This window comes from Malaclemys terrapin, chromosome 10 (assembly GCF_027887155.1).
Source record: "Malaclemys terrapin pileata isolate rMalTer1 chromosome 10, rMalTer1.hap1, whole genome shotgun sequence".
In the NCBI taxonomy this organism is placed as follows: Eukaryota; Metazoa; Chordata; order Testudines; family Emydidae; genus Malaclemys; species Malaclemys terrapin.
Window position 1 is genome coordinate 80136553 of NC_071514.1, and position 20976 is coordinate 80157528.

At 47.3% G+C, this 20976-nt stretch overlaps 1 protein-coding gene across 7 annotated transcripts in view; it reads left to right on the forward strand.

The window, feature by feature from the left end:
- The window catches only part of MPRIP (myosin phosphatase Rho interacting protein), a 169620-nt gene that overhangs the window by 98576 nt on the left and 50068 nt on the right, over positions 1–20976 (forward strand). For 3 of the 7 annotated variants that reach the window (XM_054041200.1, XM_054041202.1, XM_054041203.1), the window contains exons 6-7: positions 5736–5946; positions 9665–10181. In XM_054041200.1, the coding sequence (XP_053897175.1) occupies positions 5736–5946; positions 9665–10181 (728 nt within the window). The remainder of the gene's footprint in view (positions 1–5735; positions 5947–9664; positions 10182–20976) is intronic. The other 4 variants (XM_054041205.1, XM_054041206.1, XM_054041208.1 and 1 more) reach the window with 2 other exon arrangements.

Here is a 20976-nt window from a genome sequence, read left to right on the forward strand (position 1 = left end):
CCCCTGAGGGAGACTTGTACTATCTTAGGAGCAATGCACCTCTGCTGTCAGCATCTGCAGCAGCACTCAGCCGGCGTTGTCAGACAGTTTATTAGTCACCTGGAACACAGCATAGGAAGACCTTGGTTAGCACAGAGAAAAGAAGGTTACAGCATAGTCCATCCTGGTCAGCACGCAGCCCAAAGCCTCGTCCCTCTGACCTCCCTTTGCCTCACTCCAGGTGTGTCCCCAGCCGACTGCTTCCTGCAGCCAACTTAACTTCCACCTCATACCCCTCCCCCCTGTTGTTCCCTAGCTGGGGAGATGTGGGAGAGGGGCTGTGGAGAGGCAGGGAAGTCCATATCTCTTGTGAGTTGTTGGTTGTTAGGTGTCCATGTCCAGGCAATTGGATTTGCCATTGTCTTTTCAAGAGCTCCATTAATATGGGGCCCAAGCCCCAGGCAGCTAGGTATCATTCACACCTGTGCTTTAGGCTGGCCAGAGAGCAAACAGACCTCCCCTCCCCCCAAATTAGGTAACTCTGCAGCACATAGGGGAAACCGAGGCACACGTAGGCTTCAGACAAATATTACAAAAGATTCCCACTTAGTCACATCCTGTAGAGTGTTCTACTCTACAAAAGAGCAAACCAGTTGCTGTGCAGCAGATGCTTAAAGCTGGGTCACTGGGTGATGCAGGCGAAACCTCAAAGCCAGGAAGCTGAATGAGGAAACTGGGAGCTTTCCATCATAATCAAGAGCTGGAATGGAAGGCAGGAAACTCCATGTGTATCTGTTGCCGCAGAGATTTCGTTTGCCAGAACAGCTCCGGCAGGATAGCATTAAGCACCAGCCAGAGCGGGACTTTTTATCTTTACCTTCACGCATTCCTCACTAACTCTACCCGCTTCCCCATCTGCTTTCCTGCTTGTGTCAAATGGAAAGCAGCCACAACTTCCCATTCTTTCTCTTTCTCCCCAAAGCAGCCTGGAAATGATCTGATCCCAGCCTCACGCTCTGGCCACGCAGCACCGGAGCGGTTAGAGTGGTTCAGGCCACCGCGCCAGAAGCCTGTCACCACAAACTCGGTGCGGCTTGTCAAAGGGGGTGGAGAGACCGTTACCAGAAAAGAAATCCCTTTGAAAGGGCTTCTATTGAACTTGGCTGCCTGTCAGGCCTCTCTCCTTCTGCAGGAAAAGAGCCTTTTGAAAATAAAAAATACCCCTAATCCAGCAGCAAATATTGTCTGCAGCAGCACTGGCCGCTCTCGTCACTTTCATGATCTGTTTTCCTTTTACTTGCAAACACTTCTAGGTGGCTGGAAAACGTCATTGATTTTTAAGCCGGAAGGGACCACTTCCATGGAAAACTGTCTTCTGTTTTCAGCTCTTGTTCTCATGGCTTCATCTCATTGTAAAAATCTGAAAATTATTATCTCCGCTCTTCCCCAGACAGAAACCATATCAAGGCAGGGGTCAGTGGATGGCGCTGTTAAATGTAGTGTTTTTTCTTTGCATATGAGCATCTTTTTAATCTCAGAAGGAAATGCAGGCAGGTGGCTAGTTTTCTGATGTTTTTCCAAGGGGGGGGCATGACAAGCAGCAAGGGACCTTGCTCTCTGCCTTAATCTCTCTAACTGGAGTCAGTTCTTGGTGCAGAATTGCTCTCTGGAAACGAGGATATTGGTATTTGGGTGGAGATCCCTGAAAGAAGGGATTGGGCTCCGTGCAATTTGTCGCCACCACTGTTCCAGGACTTCTGTTTGTGTGCTGCACTGATTTCAGCTCCCGCTGAAAGCTGGTCTCCAAGGCCCAGGCTTCTGCTACAACTCGGTAAAGGGGTGACAATATAATACAAAATTTGAACAGCTAAAGAAACGGAAAGAAGCAGTCTTGCCTACTTGCCTAGGCAGTGCTGCTTTGCTCAACTGTGTCCTTCTCAATCTTTCTCTCTCTCTCTCTCTCTCTCTGTCTGAATATATGTGCGTACGTATTCATTAATACATATAGATGGAGTAAAGTTTCAAAGGAGATTAGTAACTTTGAGTGCCCAGTTGGAGACATCTTAAAGGACCTTCAGAAGATGGGTTGAGTTTTCACTCTCTGAAAATAACCCATTAAAATATCTCAGGTGTCTAAAAATTGAGGCAATTCCTAATCGTCCTCGAAAATGTAGGCATATGCGTGTATTGGTGTATTTATAATATATTCATGTGAGAGCAGGAGACCAGATTCTTTTCTATATATAAAATCACCAGAGCATCTAAGGGCCTGAGCCTACAAACACTTATTTCTTCTTCATAACACACACAGTCCTGGTGACTGCAGTGGGATAACTCTCAGCAGCAAGCACTGTGCTTGGGTAGCCAGTAAGTTTATAGGTTTACAGGCCCGTTGTGCCTAATACAGTAGTTAAGGTTCACCTTGATTTGCCCATCGTGTGTCAAGTGGTTGAGAGACATTGGGAAGTGCTGTCACAATTTCCTTAAATATTATTTCTGGCTGTGGTTAATTTATCACTGGTTTGTTCTGACAAGTACCCAGTGGCTTTAAGAAAAATTCTAAAAAATTCCCTAATTAATAGAACTCAACTTTACGCCAGTTGTGAAAGTCCCCATCCTGTCTCATGCGTTAACCTGCTAAACTGTCCTTCCTCCATCACAAACTAAGTCAGTGGACCAGGCTTCCTGTTGCAAGGATACTGAGTAAAATGGCAGCTGTCGCTGATTTATGTTAGGGCCAGTCGTACTTAGAGATGCATTTAAAATAACTAGTATTTCCTTAATTGCATTTTAAATTGTGTTAAATAGCTCTTCTGTTTTTAAAGTAAATGTCCATTTAGGCATCTCAGGTGTTAAGGCATTGCATTTTTTCTTTATTTGTGGCTCGTTGCAAACCAGACCAGACAAACGATGACTGCAGCTGTTGGACAGTAGGGAATGAATTTCTAGTTTTAATTCTTTTTTGAAGCCATTGCACAAAAAATGTTTTCTGATGTGAGCAAATTCAGTTTATTGGCTGGCAGAGGAGAGAGGCCTAGGGGGGTCATGGGACGTATGTTAAGGGCAGCGGGGTTTAAGAGCAAGACTGTCAATGGCAGGAGACTGAGGGAAATAAGTGTATGTACGTGTACACAGAGGGAAGGGGATTTGGTTGTGTGTACACACACAGGGAAAGAGATTTGGTTTATTTGCTTCATGGAGCATCACCTGTCAGGTGTGCTCTGTAGAGGTTGCACTGTTGGTGCCACACCTGGGGGTGTGTAAGGTAGTGAGAAGACTCCCATTGCATGAGCATGAAATCTAGCAGCTGAACTGATTTACTGTCTGTTTCTTGGCTGGAGGTAGAAGGCTAGGGTAGAGATCGTGGGGGATATCCGATTGATAGATATAGGTGGGAAGAAGGCCTTGAAGTCAAAAACAAAATGGAAGATCTCTTGGCTCTATGTAGGATTGCTGTGACGGGGGCTTGTCAATCCAGCAGTCAAAGCCACACACCTGCTATGCTGCAGCGACAGCATGCAGGTGAGGAGAAGGGCTCAGATGTGCCCCGCTGCTGACAGTCGGAAGCCCTTCCGGATACTGACTTAGCCCATATGCCACCTGCCGGGGGTTCTGTGGCTTGTTGGTAGAAATGGACAGCATCTTGCAAAAGTGAAGGTGAGGAGCTGCTGTTTAAAAATGGGTGTAAACCAGAGGAAAAAGGCATGTGACATTTCCGCCTGTAGCCCCGTCTCTGGGCTCCCAGGCAGTAATGCTGTGAAGCCGCTAATCTCTCTCTCAGCAGGAAGTGCAGCTTGGGGCTGGTACCTGGGCAGGAAATAGCTGGAAAGCCAGGCTAGAGGGGGGGACTTGCATTATCTGAAAAATAACCCCTGTTCTAACTGTATACTCGTGGAGGGGGGGGTGCAACTCAGGTGTTCCTCTAACCCCTCCCCTCCCTTCAAGTATAATCTGCTTTCTAGTCACATAAAGCCCTTCTTTGTCTAAACCAGCGGAGCCCTTTAGGAGGAGCCCTGGGAAGTAGGCTGTGCTCATTGTTTCTAGCCAGGAGAATTTGTCAGGTAATTGTTGTCTTCTTGCAAATGGAACCTTGTTGAAATGTGACTCAGTGGGCTCCAGAAGTCCTGTCTCTAAGAAGGTCTTCTGGGCAAGAGTTCAACACACACGGCGCCTTGGCTCAAGGACATCCTCCACATCCCCTGTTGATGGACCGGGCGAGGGCAGCTTCGCCAATGGATGGGCACATTTGTCAGCCGAGAGCTCTCACTCTTGGCCATGCTTCCGAAGATCCAGGGCCTGGCTGGGCTTCAAAGCTTCCCCTCTTGGCGAGGTTCGCTGCTCTCTCGGGTGCTGACAGTGTGTGAAACGTTGCTTTGAGGGGAAAGCCACACTCCAGGCCGAAGAATGCAGAGCCCGGTGCGGCCTTCCACTTGAAGTGGTGTCCAGGGCCAGCTGTTCCTTGCCATCCTGATGGAAATGATTCGCAGCTGAAGTTGATCTTTCCAGGCCTCAGAAGATATGAGAGAGAGGGGAGGGGGTGGAGCTGTACCTTTCATGGATGTGAGGATGCTTCAGAGTAAACGTTTGTGGAGGGGTCAAAGCAGGTAGCCCATATGTTAAATGTCACAGAATACAATAAAAATCCATCAAGGGTTTTTAGAATGCATGTTTAATGCCCTGGTTGGCCAAAATATCCCATCTCCCACCGTCTGCCCCAGGGGTGGTTGCATTGCTGGATTTCTGTGTGTGTAGTTGTGATCCTTGGGGAAGAAAGTGTTATAATAATAATCTCGAAAGATCCTCCACCAACGAGACATCTTAGACATATACTGCCGTGTAAGTGTTTATAACTCCTGTTGGTCTGTACTGAGGTGGTTCTGTGGCATGTGATAGTACCGGCCTTTCACAAGCATTCTTGTCCTTGATTGGGTCAAAATGAAGTGAGTTTGCTAGGTCTCAGTAGCCCCTCAAGGAAGCTGATCCCCATAGATTAGAATCTATTTCAGCGAGATCTTTCTCTATCTCAAATGTGTGTACTGTGCTCATTGGTCTGGTGACAGCATGCCTCAGACGCACCAGACCTACACCACGTCTACTTGGGAAAGGGCCAGCAGCAGGCATCACAGTCGGGGCTGGCGTTTATTGGCTGAGCTGTAAGGCTTGGTTAATCCATGGTTTCGTGAGCGGGAACTTTACACAAGTGAATAGTTAAATGCGCTGGTATTGTGCTGCGTCCTGTCTGCCGAACTGGGAGGGGCAGTTCCTACTGGAAAACAAAGCACAGCAAAGCAAAGAGGCCCCTACCATGTATATCTGCTTCTTCTCAGGGTCAGTAGGTTTCCTTCATTTGTGAGCTTACGTTTGCTCTGGTTTCTTTCTCCAGCTGGACAGAGAGGGAGATGTGGGCCATTTTTGGATCCCTCCCTCAGGAGAGCATATTAAAGACGTTTCCTTTTTCTTTGTAAGAGCGGTGCTTAACCGCCTTGCTTAAGGAAGTCTTGAATTAGCCTGTCCCACTTGGGAGAAACGCTTAGACCTGCCAGCATTTGAAATGTATAAATCAGATCATTCAGGGAAGGGAAATATACACACCCCTTTGTAAGTGCATCGAAATGCCATGTGGCCTAAGAGCTTGGGGTAAAGTGGTCCATGTATCTCCAGATAAGGACCTACCTGCTATGGTAAGTCGGGATGACTGGCGCTAGGACTTAGAGAATGTGCAGTGATACCCAGTGTCTTTTTCCTGTTCTCTTTAGGAACCTGGCCCCGCTAAGATGGCTGTGACCAGTAGCAACATTCCTAATGCAGAGAAGGTCCCCACTACCAAGTCCACCCTCTGGCAAGAAGAAATGAGGGGCAAAGATCAACCAGATGGGAACAGTAGCATCAGCCCAGCCCAGAGCCCCATGCAGAGCCAGGCCATGCCTGCCAGTTCCTTGAAGGAACCTGCGTTGGAAAGCAAAGAAGGTAAGGACCAGAGGGACGCTGGCACTGGTTCCTGTTCTCCTCTACCCTGGCAGCATTCGATACTTGATTGGCGGGGAGCTTTCTTTTTCACCCTGAGGTTGTGCTATGTAGTGACTGGAGCTGGGCCTGGAAGATGAGACTCTTACGGCTTGATGCTCAGATACTGCTGAGCACCTGCAACTTCAGGAAGTCCATGGGAGCAGTGAGCAATGTCACTTCCTGGCTCTGCCACTGCCCCAATGGGTTATGTTGGTCAAATCCCCCCGAACACTTCTGTGCGTCAACTTACCCTTCTGAAAGGTGGATCTAATACCTTACCTACCTCACAGGGATGTTGTGAAGCCTACTGTGTATAAAGTGCTTTGATATCCTCTGATGGAAGGTGCTTTCAAAGTGCAAAATGCTGCTATTAATGGCCGATTAACCCCAAGTTGTTACTAGGGTTGGAAGGTTTTCCTGCAGCAGTTTGGTTTGATTACATAGCTGTCTTGACTGGAGTGGTGTGGCTCTCTTAATGGGACCTAGTCAAAAAGTTTGGTCTAAACTTGCTTTTATTTAAAAGCATGAATAGAAATGGTTTCTTGTCTGTGTAATATTATTATTATTATTTATTATTTATTGTTTTAAACAAATGTAACGGTTCCCCTACTGGTTTGGAAACCCAACTACCTGTTAGTACCCAAGATCCTACAACTGCCATAGAGAAACAGAAGGAAACTGCCCTGTTGATGAAGGTGATATTATTTACATTGAGGCAGTGCCTGGGTAGGCACAGTCATGGACTAGGGCTGATTTTATTGTCCTGAACTGAGTGAAGTGCAAATTAAGAAGAAACTGACATTAGTTTTCTTTTCACCACTGGATTCCCCTCCTATCCTGTTCTCCCTCCTCCTCCCCCCCTCCCACTTTCAATACTTTAATCCAGTGGGAATGGCTCAGCCCAGTGTCAGTCTACAAAGATCTGAACACTTACACTTGCGGCATTCCATAGGATGGTACTGGGGGGGGGGGGAAAGGGGAGGAGAGGGGAATAATTGTGAATAATGGGATGAAATTAAGAAAGGGGAAAATCTGGATAAAGTACTGGAAGGCAGAGGCAAGGAGCAGAACGGGATGACCTCACAGGTCTTTCCCACCTCTAACGGGTGCGATTCCAAGGCAAGGAAATTTCCTTTGGAATAAATGAGCTTTTGAATATTGATCGTCCCCCTTTATACTAGCCACTGAGTGATTCCCAAACTTTTCACTAAGGCAGCCCACCAACTGCATTTTGTCTTAATTTTTGCAACCCACCCGGGGTCCTGATGCATGGGGAGCAAGGAGGCAAAATCAGGCTAGCTTCCTTTGCTGCCGACTCTGCCTCGCTCCACGAATGAGGCACCGACCACCCACAGCAACCCTCTCAGCCCAGTTCCATGGGACAGGAGCACTCGCTGCAGGATGAGTGTGGGGTGGGCTCGCTATCCAACCCCCCCCCCCCCCATGGTCTCCCCTCTGGACTGGGCCCGTGACCTATCCCAGCTTTCCGGTTGGTTCCTTTGGGAAATAGTGCCCTAATGGATACAGAGAGACACCTGCCTACAGTTGGTCCTGTTTTATTGCCAAGCACTGAGGCACTGCTTCCTCCTCCCAACCCTATATCAGGGCAGCTGTTTACATTTTGTCTCCTCTGATTAGTCCCTGGAAGCCTCCGGAATCTGCTGTATTGTTCTAAATGAAACAATAGAGGCCCGGGCTTTCTTCCTGCTTTGTGTTCCCCTTGGATAAATCAGGGGCGGCGGGGAAAGCTGAGTTTGTTGTATGTTCTGAGCGGCTAGCTAAAACGATTGCTTTCCTCCTTGCTCTCTTGGGATTAGCTAATGGAAGAAGACTGCTCCCTTTGCGTCTCTCTGATTTAGCTGGTGTCAGCAAAGCCCTGGTTTTGATGAATCAATAGGCTTTTGCCCTTGACACCTTGGGATGTGGCCATGGGCAGGAGGGGTGGGTGGGTGGGTGTGTGTGTGTGTGTGTGTGTGTGTGTTACCTCCACAGATGCTGCTTTTCGGTCACTTGTTTTTTGGCTGGAGAAAACAAAATAACTTACCATCCAGCTTATGATCTTCAGAATGGATGGGAAAGTTGCTGCTGGATGTAGACCTCTCTGCTGCCTCCCCTTCTTCCCTGCATGCGTGCGTGTATACATTCACACTTACCTACATACCAACCAATCAACCAGCAGGTCAAGTCTGCCTGGAACAGAATGATTTTCTCCACATTCCAAACTTACATATGGAGAATCTTCTAGAGGCCAACAATTCAGGAAGTGCATTGGTGATTAGATGCAGGTTATTTTGGCCCTTGAAAACAAATGCTCGTGCACAATTTTGTGGTGGTGTGAATGCAAAACGGGAATTGTTCCTTGTGCCCTCGGTAGCAAGAGCAGTGTGAAGGGATTCCCCTTTCCTTAATGCCTTTGTCTGTGCTGGCATGGAGGCTGTTGGTCACTAACTCCCTCTGGCAAAAGAATGCATACAGCTGTTTTTCATCTTGCAATGAGGCCTCAATGCTCTCCTAGCTCCCCGTTTTTTCTGTGGAGGAAGAAATAGAGCTGCTGATGGAGCCATGCTTCCTCCAGCTGTTAACACACCTTCCACTCTCTTGTTCCCCTCTCCTGACCTTTTTTCTTTTTTTTTAATGAAGATATACCTATCTCCTAGAACTGGAAGGGACCCCGAAAGGTCATGGAGTCCAGCCCGCTGCCTTCACTAGCAGGACCAAGTACTGATTTTGCCCCAGATCCCTAAGTGGCCCCCTCAAGGATTAAACTCACAACCTTGGGTTTAGCAGGCCAAACCACTGAGCACTCGCTTGCTCTCTCTTTCTCGCTTTTTTTTTTTTTTTTTTTTTTAAACTGGAATCAGACACCATCAAAGTTGATTTTACTTGTGATTAGGCAATGCATTGGTGTTTGCTGGCTGAACCTCTGAGCTTCCTTCTAATATATGCAGTTACAACTTGTTGAGAAGAAGCCTCCTCTTTGTGTCTTAACAAAGCACCCGCTCTTCCCTGTTGTGTCCCTCCTCCCTTGACTCTGTGGAGACGGAGTGGGTCAGATCATTGCGTGCTTGGACTCAAAGAAATAAGGGGAGACTTTATTGGCCCTTCTGCAGTATGGCTGCTCCTGACAAGATGTGAGAAGCTGGCTGGGCACCTGATGGTATTCTGCTATCTACATTCCCATCTGTTATGGAAGCCCCTGTTGTCATTGTCCAGTTTTTCCCTCTGTAAATAACTCTCAAGCACCCATCCCACCCTATGTCTATTGGAGCTTTGCATGTGGCACCTATAGCAGGCTGCTCAGTAATCCAAGTGTGAAATGCTAATGATTGGTGGGTCCTAGTCCACCTCCTAGCAGGTCAGTCTCCACATCACAAGAAACCTGTTCTTATCACCACCCTTTCTGGTAGTTCTGGACACAAAAGCCAAAGATGCAATGGATCCTGAAACTGAACTTCCGGTTTCCCTCCAGAGGTGGGTCTTCCAGGTCAGGTTTGGGTTTGGGTCCATAGGCACTGTAATGCTGGAAATCGTATGCAGATGTTTCCCGTTCTGTGGAGGCAAGGCAGTTTGTGTTAAAATCCCCTTTTATACAAATGGAGGGGAGGTGAAATCAAGTTTGGAACCAAGCGTAGTAACCTCCACCCAACTCCTTCCCCTTGTTTTCTGTTCCGTTTCTTAGATGAAAGCTCCATGAATGGCGACCGGATAGACTGTGGGCGGAAGGCGCGTGTTGAGAGCGGTTACTTTTCCTTGGAGAAGACCAAGCAAGACTCGAAGTTGGAAGAGCAGCACTTGCCACCTCCACCATCCCCTCCCAGCCCCAGCACCCCGAACAACAGGTACAGTTACCCCAAATCACCCTCCCAGGAGCACAGCCACCCCTTTCCTTCCCCAGGTACCAGCTCAAACAACCGAATGGTTTCCAGCTTCTCACTGAACTCCCTGGATTCAAAGAGTACTTACCCCACGTACAAGGACTCCAGCAGCAGAGACGGGGGAAGGGGAGCAGAAAGAACGGACCGCTCCCTTTCCTTCAAAGCCAGTCGGCAGTACGCCACCCTGGCCGATGTTCCCAAGGCCATTAGGATCAGTAACCGGGAGGCCTTCCAGGTGGAGAGGAAACGGCTGGAGCAGAGGACCCGGGCCCGCAGCCCTGGAAGGGAAGAGGTGGCCCGGCTCTTTGGCAACGAGAGACGGTAAGGGACCCGTGGCTGTTCTGTTTCTTAACTCTTTTGACCGTGACCACATGGTGGTGGTTGCTCTGTTAGTAAAGCAGCGGCTGCTGGGACAGACATGTCCCTTCACAGCCCATTATAGAGGAAATGCTTTATTTGGACGATTATAGTCCGGAGCCCTCCTCTCTTAAACCAGGTATTTAACTGGTGAGCGTCTCTCCTCCTTTGAATCTATTAAATGGACTGGGAGGGAATCCTGATAGAGCCATGCCACTTTTTATGGATCCGTTGGCGCGGGGTCATCCACCCTTAACAGCTCTCTCTTGTCGCCCATCCCCAGCCAAAGGAATTTGAGTGAACTTCCAGCTGCCCAAAGCCAGTGCAGAGAGATCCCTCAAATTTGTACCCAGGCCATCTTCCTGAGTCTCCATTATTTTCCAGACTCCCCATCACTCTAACTTTATATACAGGTCATTCCTGTAGCCACTGGGAAGTGCTCCTGAAGTGGGCATAGTTAGGACATCCACTCCATATTAACCAGCGAAGGATGTGATCCCCACCAGTGCCAGTGTGTGTTAGCCCAGGTCACCCATGATTCTCGGCTGATCCTTCTCTTGGGGTAGTAGGCTGGACCTTCCTCCAGTAAGCTGCCATGTGTTGCTCTGTAGTACCTCCCTTCTCCTTCTCCACCCTAGCTCAAGTGCCTGGTGGCAGCTGGCACCATTAATTAGGGTATTTCTATAAACTGTGTTGGGGCCATGTGTGTTATGCAATGGTCTGATGAGCTAAGAGAGATTTCAAAGTGTCACAGTGTTAATCTTGGAGACGGGAGTTGGCTGCCACCGATGCAGAACTGAGCGGGTGGAAAAACAGCTTAGTGGAGAAGGCTTTGCGTCCAGTGCACACGCTCGTTTTTTCTGGGTTTAAGGAGGCCCAGTGGGGAGGGAGGATAGATTTAACTTGCCCTGAAAAAGCCCCATTTATGTGATGACTGCAGAGTAAGCCATGAGACAAGGGCACTGGGCTAGAGGGCTGTTTGTCGGTCTGATTCGCTTGCACTGGGGTTCCTGCAGGCATGTTCGCTCTAGCATGATGTCACCAAGCACTTGTGGTTTGCTTTTCACATCCCCTGGAGGACTGTTTTCACGCTGGCCCACAATTAATGCAGGCATGAAGCTGCTATTGCACAAGCAACACCGCTTTGCACTCGTGTTTGTTCCACTCATTTAAATTTGCAACTGAACCGTATGTGTGTCTAACCTGTACTCACCCAAGCAGTGCGTAGCTTCGCTGCCTGGCTGCAATCTGGGGTAGAGGGCGGGACTCAGAGACCGCAATATCTTGGCTTTCTTCTCCCACCTGAGGATAGAGTCCTTTCTGGGTCTGGCAAAAAGGATGCAGTGCTTGCCTCCTGGAGACCCCATCCTGTTACACTGGGTGGAGAAAGAACAGTAATTCTTGGTTTGTGAATTGTAACATATTGGCTCAAGTGTGTGTGTGATCATGTCACCTGCTAGTGGTTGGCTTATAGCAGTGGCTCTCAACCTTTCCAAACTACTGTATCCCTTTTAGAGTCTGATTTCTCTTGTGTACCCCAAGTTTCACTTCATTTAAAAACTACTTGCTTACAAAATCAGACATAAAACACAACCGGGTCACAGCACACTATTACTGCAAAACGTCTTACTTTCTCATTTTACCATATAATTATAAAATAAATTGATTGGAATATAAATACTATACTTACATTTCAGTTTATAGTTTATAGAGCAATATAAAAAAGCCAGTGTCTGTATGAAATTTTAGTTTGTACTGACTTCGCTAGTGCTTTTTGTATAGCCTGTTGTAAAACTAGGCAAATATCTAGATGATTTGCTGTACCTCCTGGAAGACCTCTGCGTACCCCCAGGGGTACACGTACCCCTGGTTGAGAACCACTGGCTTACAGAATATTAAAAGGTCTAATACTACTGCCAGCTTAATAGTTCAGGTACTAGAGGCTTGTGTGTTCTTTTGGTGCTGAAACTCCCGAGTCCTAGCCCCAATGTGATGCTGTATAGCTGAAAGCAGTGATAAATACGTGCAACTCCTGGATTCAATAGCTTTTCAGAGTGGTTACTTCTGAGCAGCTAGTAGTGCCAGTTGGGGCACTAGTGTGCAAATGCGTGTCCAAACTGGGGCATAGGGAGAGGGCATGGAATATCTGATGAGGGAGACAGGCATACAGATAACAGATACCTGGGAGAAGAAGGATCTCAGAGCTTCTGCTAGATATTGTCCTTTTTTATTTCATCCCTGCTGATTTCTGGTTGGTGGGGTGGGTTCCTCCTCCTCCCAGAGGCCACTGCACCCAGCCCCTTTGTTTCCTGGGCTCCTGAGGCTATTATACAGCAGAAGGCGATTGGATTTTATTGCTGTGTCAACATTGGTGAAAACTCTCCTACGTTATGTCTAGTTGACTTACTGCCGTTATTTGAAGTGACTTTGCTCTGCCGAGGGCGTGGGGGCAGATGAATGTCTCCTGTGCTTTTGCTTTTATTTATTTATCTAAAAAAAAAACATGCTTTAATAAACTCCCATCAGCACAGTGGCCGTGACAAGGGTGGGTGTCTTCTGTTTGATTTCTGAGGCTGCTGGAAAAAGATTTAAAATAAACAAGTCTTTTTTGCATTGTTGCTCACCATAATTCAGAGGCTGGTGGGCTAATGTCCTGTCAAGCCAGCCTACATTTTGTCATTACACAGATTGTGACAATAGTTCACTCAGAAGGGCTTTCTGTGATCAACCTTTCCCACACACCCCTCCCAATGTCCCTACAATTGTTTCCCTTTCCTCCCTGCCTGCAGTCAGGGCTGGAAGAGGGGTGGGGGGTGGAAGGATTTGTTTGAGCAGTGATGAGGCAGCAGCTTCCCCTCCTCCCCTCTCCCTTTTATTTAAAGAGACATTCTCCAGTGGTGTAGGCCCCAAATCTTGTATGTTTAAAAAGTTTTACCGAACCTTCTATAAAGAGAAGCATCTTCATGATTTGTGAAGAGGTGGGGTTTTGAGAAGGGGAGGGGAAGGTGATGGCACACTCTGACAGGGCAGTGTGGGATTGATCTCTTTTCGCCTGTGTGTGAAGTCGGCTATAAATAGAGTGAAACTGACAAGTTTCTTGTTTCACAGTTGGGGGGGGGGGGGGAGTACAATAAATATAAACAAACAGCATAAATGGTCATGGATGGGGAGTAGGTGTTTAAAACACTCCAAGCTTTAATGATCTAAGATGATGATAGTGACAGATAATTGTTCCAAAATATTCAACTTGACAGTTTCCTCCCACAAAGATGGCAGATAAGTGCATGTGAGAATTAAAGGAGAGTGTTTCCCAAATTAGTTGTTAGGGTTAGTGATAATCTCTCCCGCTTTTGGGGGACAGAAAGGGAGCTATTCCCTTCTCAACAGCATAGCCCTTCCTGGCCATGTGTGGGGCTGGGAACAGGGCCTCCTTCAGTCCTCCTTGGCCAGAAAGGTAGTGCTTGGGAAGTGGCCACCCCTGTTCTATCCTGTCAGTGTCCACGCAATCTGAGCCTGAGAAGGAGCCAGAATTTACCAATGGACATTGCCAAAGAGCCACAGTAATATGTCAGCACCCCCATCAGTTCCCCCGCTCCCAGTGCCTCCCGCCCACCTGCAGCCCCGCTGATCAGCCCTTCCCCGCACCTCCTGATCAGCTGTTTCGTGGCGTGCAGGAGGCTCTGGCAGGGAGGGGAAGGAGCGAGGGTATGGCAGGCTCAGGGGAGGGGGCGGGAAGGGGTGGAGTGGGAGCAGGGCCTGTGGCAGAGCCAGGGGTTGAGCAGTGAGCACCCGCTGGCCCATTGGAAAGTTGGCGCCTGTAGCTCCAGCCCCGGAATCGGTGCCTGTACAAGGAGCCGCATATTAACTTCTGACGAGCCGCATGTGTCTCTGGAGCCACAGGTTGGCCACCCCTGGGATAGAAGAAGGGGGTTCCAAGAGGGTCATGTGGAGAAGCGGTAGTTGGGAAGAATACAAATGTAATCCATGGCTTTGAAAGAGAGTGCAGCCAGTTATAAATGAACTTCGTCCCAGCTGGAGATGATCTGGGTGGTGTGGGCAGGAGGGGGTCACATTTTCCCTGAGCCAGGGAGCCTCAGTGTTTCAAATGTTCAGGTGGACTTGGCTGGAGAGAGCTGGTTTAGCACTGGACTCAAGAATTAACATTTCCCGACTCTCCGCTTGGCTTGGCTGCTTTTTAATTTGATTTACTTAATTTACATTTTATTAACATGTTTTTCTCTGCATTTAATCTGTGCCATTTGAGGTTGAGCACTTGTGAAACTTCACTTCTCAGACTGCAGGTGCCAGTTTTTCTTTAGTGCTTCAGAGCTTTCTGAATGATCCTGTCCAGTAACTTTCTAACAGTTATTCCAGCTCATTTGATGCTGGGAATTTACCTAGAATTATTCAACCCTCATGCAAACCCCAGTGAACTGCATCTCTTTGTCAAGCAGTGAAACCAAATGAATTTGCTAATGTTCTGTCAGTATTCTCAGATTCTCCTCCCCTTCCTCCACCAATCAATCCACTCTAAGGCTATAGCAACACTAGAGACCTTACAGCAGTACCGATGCAGCTGCGCTGCTGTAAGATCTCTCGTGTAGCCACTCTATGCTGACGGCCCCATCAACATAATTAAACCACTTCCAATGAGCGGCGGTAGCTATGTCAGTATGTCACACCCCTCAACAACATAAGTGTTGCCGACATAAGTGGTAGTGTAGATATGGCCTAAATTATTGCGTGAGGATTGGACCTCCAGACAGAAGAGAACTATACACTGATTTCCAGTAGCCTTAGTAAGGGCAGCCTCTCCTCTTAGTAGTCCTGTTTTAAAGACACTCACTCCATTATTTATTTTTAAGAGATCCTATCTGACTAATATAATCATAGTGAATGTTTAGGACTGTGTTCTAAAAGAATCCTATTGATTGTTTAGACCTAAATTTTAACCTCTGACCCATAGGTGCTGGAACTAGTGGTTCTGGGGGGGCTGCCGCACCCCTTGGCTTGAAGTGGTTTCCATCATATACAGGTTTTACAGTTTGGTTCAATGGCTCTCAGCACCCCCACTATCATAGAATCATATAATATCAGGGTTGGCAGGGACCTCAGGAGGTCATCTAGTCCAACTCCCTGCTCAAAGCAGGACCAATCCCCAGACAGATTTTTTACCCCAGATCCCTAAATGGCCCCCTCAAGGATTGAACTCACAACCCTGGGTTTAGCAGGCCAATGCTCAAACCACTGAGCTAGCCCTCCCCCCCCCCCCCCCCCCCCCCCCCCGCAAGCAAGAGAAAAACTATACAAATTGTTCCAGTACCCCTGCTCTGACCCCTTTACAATTTTCTGTGGGGAGGGTCTGCCATATTCTAAATCTCTTCTTTATACGTATCTAAAGTAAACCCACCTTTTCTGAGAAACTTTCAACAACGCTATTTTGGTGTGTCTCACACATAATCAGTGTTTGAACTCCCCCTGCTGGTGTGCACTGATGCATTTGGTGTTTAATGCTGTTTCTACATCTCTGCACAGTCCAGCTTGCATTGCCAGTGAACAAAGAGAAGAGGAAGTGAATCCAAGGCCCACAAGCTTGTTCCTTTAGCACTGGAGACATAATAAAATGGAAATTATATGTATACAACAGTCATTTGTCCCTGATACAGGCGACAGCCTGGGTCTGAGTCAAGTGCGTAGTGTGGGTTGTGGCTTTTGTTCTACATTCCTTTTAGCTGAGTTCTGGGTGGATTTGGTAGCGCTTCTACTCTGTGTTGTTGGAATAGAAGTTCTTGCAGAGATGCTGTGCCCACAGAGGCCTAAAAGACTAGCTGAGCGATAAGTACATTTCAAGTGTCCTCCCCGCCCAGGCACAGGAATATGGGCATCTCTCTGGAAACCAGACACAGGAGTGACCGAGCACAAAAAGAGTTTCAAGACAACGGTAGGGAATAAGCCCAGGGTCCAACATACACTGAAATGTTGTGTTATATGCAAGTGTTGTGTGTTACCTACCTCTCCCAATGAATCCTTCACCCTCAAACCCAGATCTCTGCTGGGTCAGATGGTAGATATGTGCTAGCAGGGCAGCCTCACCCAGTCCCCTCTGCCAGGTGCTGTGAGGTTCCATTCAGCTTGGGAGAGGGAGACTGCGGTCCCCATAAGATTTCATAACCCCTTTCCTCCTCCAATGTCTCCCCTCCCTGACCTGAGTTCTCTGAGCTGCCATGGAACCCTCAGGTCCTGGGGCGATCCCCCCCGACACCCTCCTCAACGGTCACTGAGCCCTCAGGCCCAGGGAGCTCTGCCAGATGACCCCCTCCCCCCCACTATGGAACCCTCAGACCTGGGGTGTTCTGCCCAACACCTCTCCTCAGCTGCCCCAGAGCCCTCATGCCTTGGTGTTCCACCCAGTGATGCCTGTTCCCTATTCCCAGCTGCTACGGATTCTTCAAGCCTTGCTGTTCCACCACCTGACAGCTCCCTGGACAGCTTTTGTGTGATGGTTCCTAAGGTATCTCCCCGTAAATGACACATGCAGTCCATCACCCCCTACTCCCTCCAATACAATCTGTTTTACAAGCTCTTTGGAAGCTGTTTAAACAGCTGGAGAAAGGAAATGACCCTTACCCACATTGCCTCCCAAACGTCCTTATTTATTTCAGCCTGTGCCCTTACTGACACCAAGCAAGGAGCCTAGAGAGGGAACATGACCAGCTCCAGGTGGTAATATCTTAATTTATGCCCTGGATGAGGTGCTCCTGTAGGGGCTTGACTACAGATACAGGGTTTACCATGGGCAATTCTTGATATAGCAAAAATCTTACTGCCATCTAGTGAGAGAAGGCTTAAAGGTAACTGGAATTCTGATGTGATGACTAACCACACAAGCTCTGCTCCTTTGGTTACCACAGTATCCTCTGAAACCGTGATGTGGGCACTGCTTGTAGCTGGAAGTTTCATGTGGCATTCACTCTCTGTATAGTGCGTGTCATGTTAGTAATGATAGCACATTCCACTGCTACTCACAGTGCTGATCTCTGTGGAGCTTGGAGGCCCTCTGATTGGTGTTTGCCCATGCTTGCTTTTAACCTTCAGGGTTTTAAAGGAGATTCTTCTTACTGAGGCCTGGTCTACAGTACAGACTTAGGCTGACGTAAGGCACTTAAGTTAAACTAATTATGTCAGTGTTCACACTACAGCCTTGCTCCCAACAATGTAAGTGCCATACTACACTGACATAATAACTCCAACCTTCACGAGAGGTGTAGGGCTTATGTCGGTGTATTTAGGGTGATGCAGTGTCCCTGTAGACAGATTGGGTTACTTACATCATCTGTTGGCTGTCATTCTTTTCAATTTCATGGCTCCCTGCTGGAGTGTGAAATTGACAAGAAAGCCTGGCTCACAGCTCAGGCTGTCACCTGGGGATCGGTGGGGGCTCCCTGATCCCAGCCGGGCTGCTGACTGGGCTCCCCAGCTGCACCAAAGGTCACGGCTCCCTGCTGGGAACCCGGTAGCTCCCAGGCTTCAAGCGCAGAGCAGGGAGCCGAGAGCCCAGGGGGTCAGCCTGGCTCCTGGTGGGGAGCTGCATGTGGAGCTGAGAGCTCGGGCTCTTGGCCCCCCACACCGCCCCTCTTAAATCGGTGGAAGCGCTCCTGATGAGAATGTGCACCACCGGCAGTAGTGTGGACATGAACCACCACAGTTGACCAGACATAGATCGGCTTAAGTTTGTAGTGTAGACATGCCCAGTGTCCTAAATTCTACCCTCCTCTGAGGACAGGAATTGGGACCTGCTATGGAATCCTAGTTAGATGTTTGCTGAAATATTTCTCCCTCTTTTCAATAAATCACAGAACTGCCCTGAAATGGCAGACAAATTGTACTGATGGATTTCTTTCAAACACCTTCTCTGTGTCTTTGAGTCTTAGAAGTGAGTGTCATCCCCTGCAACCCCAATGCATACACCTTTGCTTTGTAAACAGAGGTTACTCACTCCTTCCTTTCATTTTATTTATTTTTTTCTTTGTAACGATCCTCTAATGTTGTGCATCCCTTGGGGTAATTCCCTTTCCTGTCTCTCTGAAACACTCTCACAATCTCTCTTGCAGCTAAATAATAAATGAATACAACAAAACTCTTCCCCATCGAAGAAAATCATTTTAATTACAGATTTTGTTGTCAGCCTTTGTAGCGCCCCCTTTACTTTCACTTTAACTCAATTCTGTAGCTTGTGTTCAGTGGCCTGGAGCAGATTAATAGCTTGCATGGAGGATGAGCTCCCTAGGGCAAGCTTAAGAGTTGAGAGAGTACTGAATGACACCACATCTCTTTAAATACTTCATACCTTCTTTGAAGTTTGGGGCAGGTTCTCTCTCAGGTGCCCATGTGTAGCTGTCATCAGCATGGGATGAACAGAGAATGGATTAATCTCCGCTCTCTCACACACTCACCGTGTCTTTGTCAGCCACAGCAACACCTGTCTTGAAATGTTTAACCAATGGAGGGAACAATCTAATGATTATAACACTGGGTGCTGTGATTTGGTTGCTATGATTTCCCCCTTCCCCCCTTTTTTTTTTTGGTAATGAATTCTTGGGGTGATTTTGCTTTTATTTATTTATATAGAGATATATAGATATATATTTCCTCTTCTGTTCATTCATTTTCCAGCCTTGTTTTCTTCCAGGTCTTGTTGCTCTCCACCTTCTCCTCCTGTGTTGCTGTGTGACGTGTCCTTTACTCCGCCTGCTTCGCTACCATCTCATCTCAATCTCAAGCCGTAGACAACTCGATGGTGCAGCCTCTTTCATGAGAAATCAACCTGCTTTTGATTTTGGTTTTTTGGTTTTGTTTTTAATTTTCTTCAGAACTTCACCTGAAAGGGAAGAGACAGTGTTAATTCATGGGTCTCTTATTCCATGCTAAACCGAGTCCGAGAGAGAAGGCTGGGCTGGTGAAAGGGGCACTGTTGGGTTAAAAATCATGTATGCAAAGAAATTCCCCTTACCTGTTTTACTAAAGACTTAGGCCCCAATCCTGCAGACTGCATTGTATGAGTGTACCTCTGCACCTATGTGAGGCTTTAATTAGTCTCTACAAGGGCGCAGGGTTCCATCCTGCAGCTTTCAGGATTGGGGCCTTAGATGGTTAAAATGGAGTGAGCTATTTCTAAAATCTGATTGATTTAAAAGGATCAGACTGTCCTTACTGATGTTGTCTACGTTTTGCACTTTCTTTATCTTTTCCAGTGAATGCAGACCTAGTAAATTCTTGTTTCTAGTTGATTTCACTGTCTGGTTCATATGGTCTAGTTCTGTGCTGCATTGTTTGGATTGCAAACACAGCAAGAGAATGCTTATGTTCAAGCCATATTTTACTTTATGAAATTTGGTAAAAACTTGTAAAACCCTAACTGACCTCACAATTTCCCTTTTAAGAGAAGAAGCGAAAATAATTGTTGGTAACTAAACAACTTGTTTCTCCTGAATTGGCTGCTGTTTGATGATGCATTTGTTTGTTTTTTATTACATATGTTGGAGATGAACATGAGCTAAACCCAGATTCAAACGCTCCTAAGCCTTGTGATTAAGAATTTAAGCCCAATTTGGATCCAGATATCGTGACGAGGCCCCATCTTTCCAGTGCATTGAACTTTTAGCAGGGTTCAAAATCAGGGTCCAAATTTTGCAGCTCGGGCTCCTCTGTTGCATATGCTAGTGATTGGGTGAATCTCTAAAACGGTTCCTAGACTCAGAAAAAGCCCAAAGATTGATTCTTATCTGAACCTCTTAGTTGTGCAAAATTGTTCTAAAAAATCTCTCCCTACCAGGCCTCTTTGAGAATTCCAGTAGTTCCTGTTATGGGGTTGGGCAGAATAACCTTTCATGACATGCTAGAGTGCTTCTGATCCCAGCTACAAAAGTGGGCAGTTTTCCCAACCTAAGAAGGCTTGTGGTGTGGGCTTAGGGAGATGTTTTGGGTTGGTTCCTTGCCCATCCCTTATATATAATGAGTTGTCCCCTCTCAGCAGAGGCACCAACGCTGCTATTAGAGCAAGGGGTGACCAGTGTCTTGTATGAGAGGCCCTGCTGCTTAGTACTGCAGTTGGTGATTGGTCGGTGCTGCAGCAAATAACCTCCTTCCATACAGGATATGCAGAGTGGTTTAGATAAAGAGGACGCCACACCCTTTTGAAATGACAAGTGTGCCATGTTACTACAGTAATAGCTTTTGATGTTTGTAGACAAGGACAGGAGCACACTCTGACCAATGCACTAATCCTACAAAAGTGTACACATGCACTTAATGTATGCATTGTGAATAGTCCTACTAAAAGTCTGTGTGATTACGCACAGGGCATAGCATTAAGCATGTGAGTGAATCTTTGCAGGGTCAGGGCCCTACTGTTTATATTAGGGCTACCAGAACCTATTCTTTTTCCTTTGCACTCTGAGAATGCTCCTCTCTACATCTGTAAACGTTCTCAGTGCAACCCTGGTCTACTCGTTGGTTCGTTACAGAGTTGGAGAGTGAAGGGCCGAACACAGAACCAAAGATGCTGAATAGTCTTTGTGGTGCTGAAATGATTGGAGAAGGCTCATTGGGAAAAATAGTTATTGCTGGTTTAGAAAATGTTTTTAATCTTGCAAACAATGTGCTGGGGCAGGGAATGTGTGAATTGTAGGGAGGAGATCATTGAGACCCTGTTGCATTAAATCATGTGCGAACAGAAGGGGGTGGAGAAGAAGGGCAAACA